Source organism: Trachymyrmex cornetzi, unplaced genomic scaffold (assembly GCF_001594075.2).
Source record: "Trachymyrmex cornetzi isolate Tcor2-1 unplaced genomic scaffold, Tcor1.1 C3905661, whole genome shotgun sequence".
Taxonomy (NCBI): domain Eukaryota; kingdom Metazoa; phylum Arthropoda; class Insecta; order Hymenoptera; family Formicidae; genus Trachymyrmex; species Trachymyrmex cornetzi.
This window is the reverse complement of record NW_017295206.1, coordinates 1-1,487: the sequence shown is the minus strand read 5'-3', so window position 1 is coordinate 1,487 and position 1,487 is coordinate 1. Positions and strand designations below refer to the sequence as shown.

Sequence of the window (1,487 nt, the reverse complement as noted above, 5' to 3'; positions counted from 1 at the left end):
CTCTCTCTCAGGTTTCTCTCTGATTCCACCATTTCCACCTCTATCATTGCGCGTGCGCAATACAAAACCGGATGTGTATGTTTGTCCATCATACGTAATAGGGTGCTACTGTACAATTTCTCTCATTTTTTTTGCACGTTCCATCGCACTTCTTGGACAAGACTGATGAGAGTTAGAGCGTTGGTTTCTACGATATTCTGAGAAATTATCGCATTGAAAATCTTCCGCATGAATTCGATTCGAATTAATTGTTAATTTGCAGCTGAACCGTGAGCGGGTTCGTTTGTTTGTCCTTGACGCGACCGATGTGGAGACTCCACGCGAGTCTCCTCGATAAATCGTTCAAAGATGCAAACGCAGGAGACTGAAGGTGCAGATGGTGAGTAAATATGCTTTCTGAACTATAAAAGACACTTTGATATAATGTCTCAAGTTTTCTGTTATTCGTAAGATGGCTGTTTTCTTATTCCTCGGATAACATAACCTTGACTCGTTTATCAGTTTCATTCCCGTTCTTTACCATATTATTCCGAGATATATTAATTCCAAACCCTAATTATTTGTCAAGAATAGATTTTGTTCACGTTGCTCGAAATCCCCAAAATTTTTTACACTTAGAACAAAATAAATATATTCGAGTGTTGAAAAGAGAGAGGTTGCTAAGTGAGTGCAAAAAGTGCAAACAATGCCAACAGATCTAATGTTTGATTTACTTACTTTCGTTTGCAAACTCTTTTGATCTACTCGAGAAAGTACGCATAGAATGAAATGAAAAATACATAAAATATCGTTATTAGTTTTCTAAAATTTTCTGTCCTGTAGAATCATCTTTTTCACAATCTTTTGGCATTTGTAGTTATTGATTTGTCTGCGCATACACAACATTTTAGTATCCTATCAATATGGATATCAATTATTATATTGCACTGAAATACGCGGAGTCTTTCTTCTCTCAGGATCTCCATGGAATAACTCTAGTGGCTGCGATGAGGAACGTAGGCTGGCTTCAAAGGAGGGTAAAAAGTCAAATGTGTTGCCACTATGGGGCAACGAGAGGACTATGAATTTGAATCCTTTGATTCTCACCAACATACAGTCGTCGCATTATTTTAAGGTGAATCTGTACGAACTCAAGACCTATCATGAGGTGATAGATGAGATCTATTATAAGGTCTCTCACTTAGAACCATGGGAAAAAGGCAGCAGAAAGACTGCGGGCCAAACTGGCATGTGTGGAGGCGTGAGTATGTTTTTTCAACAACATCGGATTTTTTCTTTTTATCTTTATCTTTGTTTTTTAATTATTAATGCATTTGTTGAAAGTCTAAGGCTTAGGAAACATGTTGCACAAATATATTCGTTTGTACAGAAAACTGATTATATTGCACTAGCCAGCGACCTATGGGCAAATTGTCAAATGAGAGTAGTAAGGTGATTTGAATGTAGCAATATATATATATATATATACACACACATATGTATATATA

General features: G+C 36.7%; 1 protein-coding gene across 1 annotated transcript; it reads left to right on the top strand.

The window, feature by feature from the left end:
- Positions 1 to 74: 74 nt before the first annotated feature.
- On the top strand, positions 75 to 1,431 carry LOC108764687 (uncharacterized; the record flags this gene model as incomplete). Its single annotated transcript, XM_018513059.1, has 2 exons — positions 75 to 379; positions 957 to 1,431. Coding segments are annotated over exons 1-2 (506 nt in total), but the record flags the coding sequence as incomplete, so codon positions are not given.
- Positions 1,432 to 1,487: the final 56 nt, after the last annotated feature.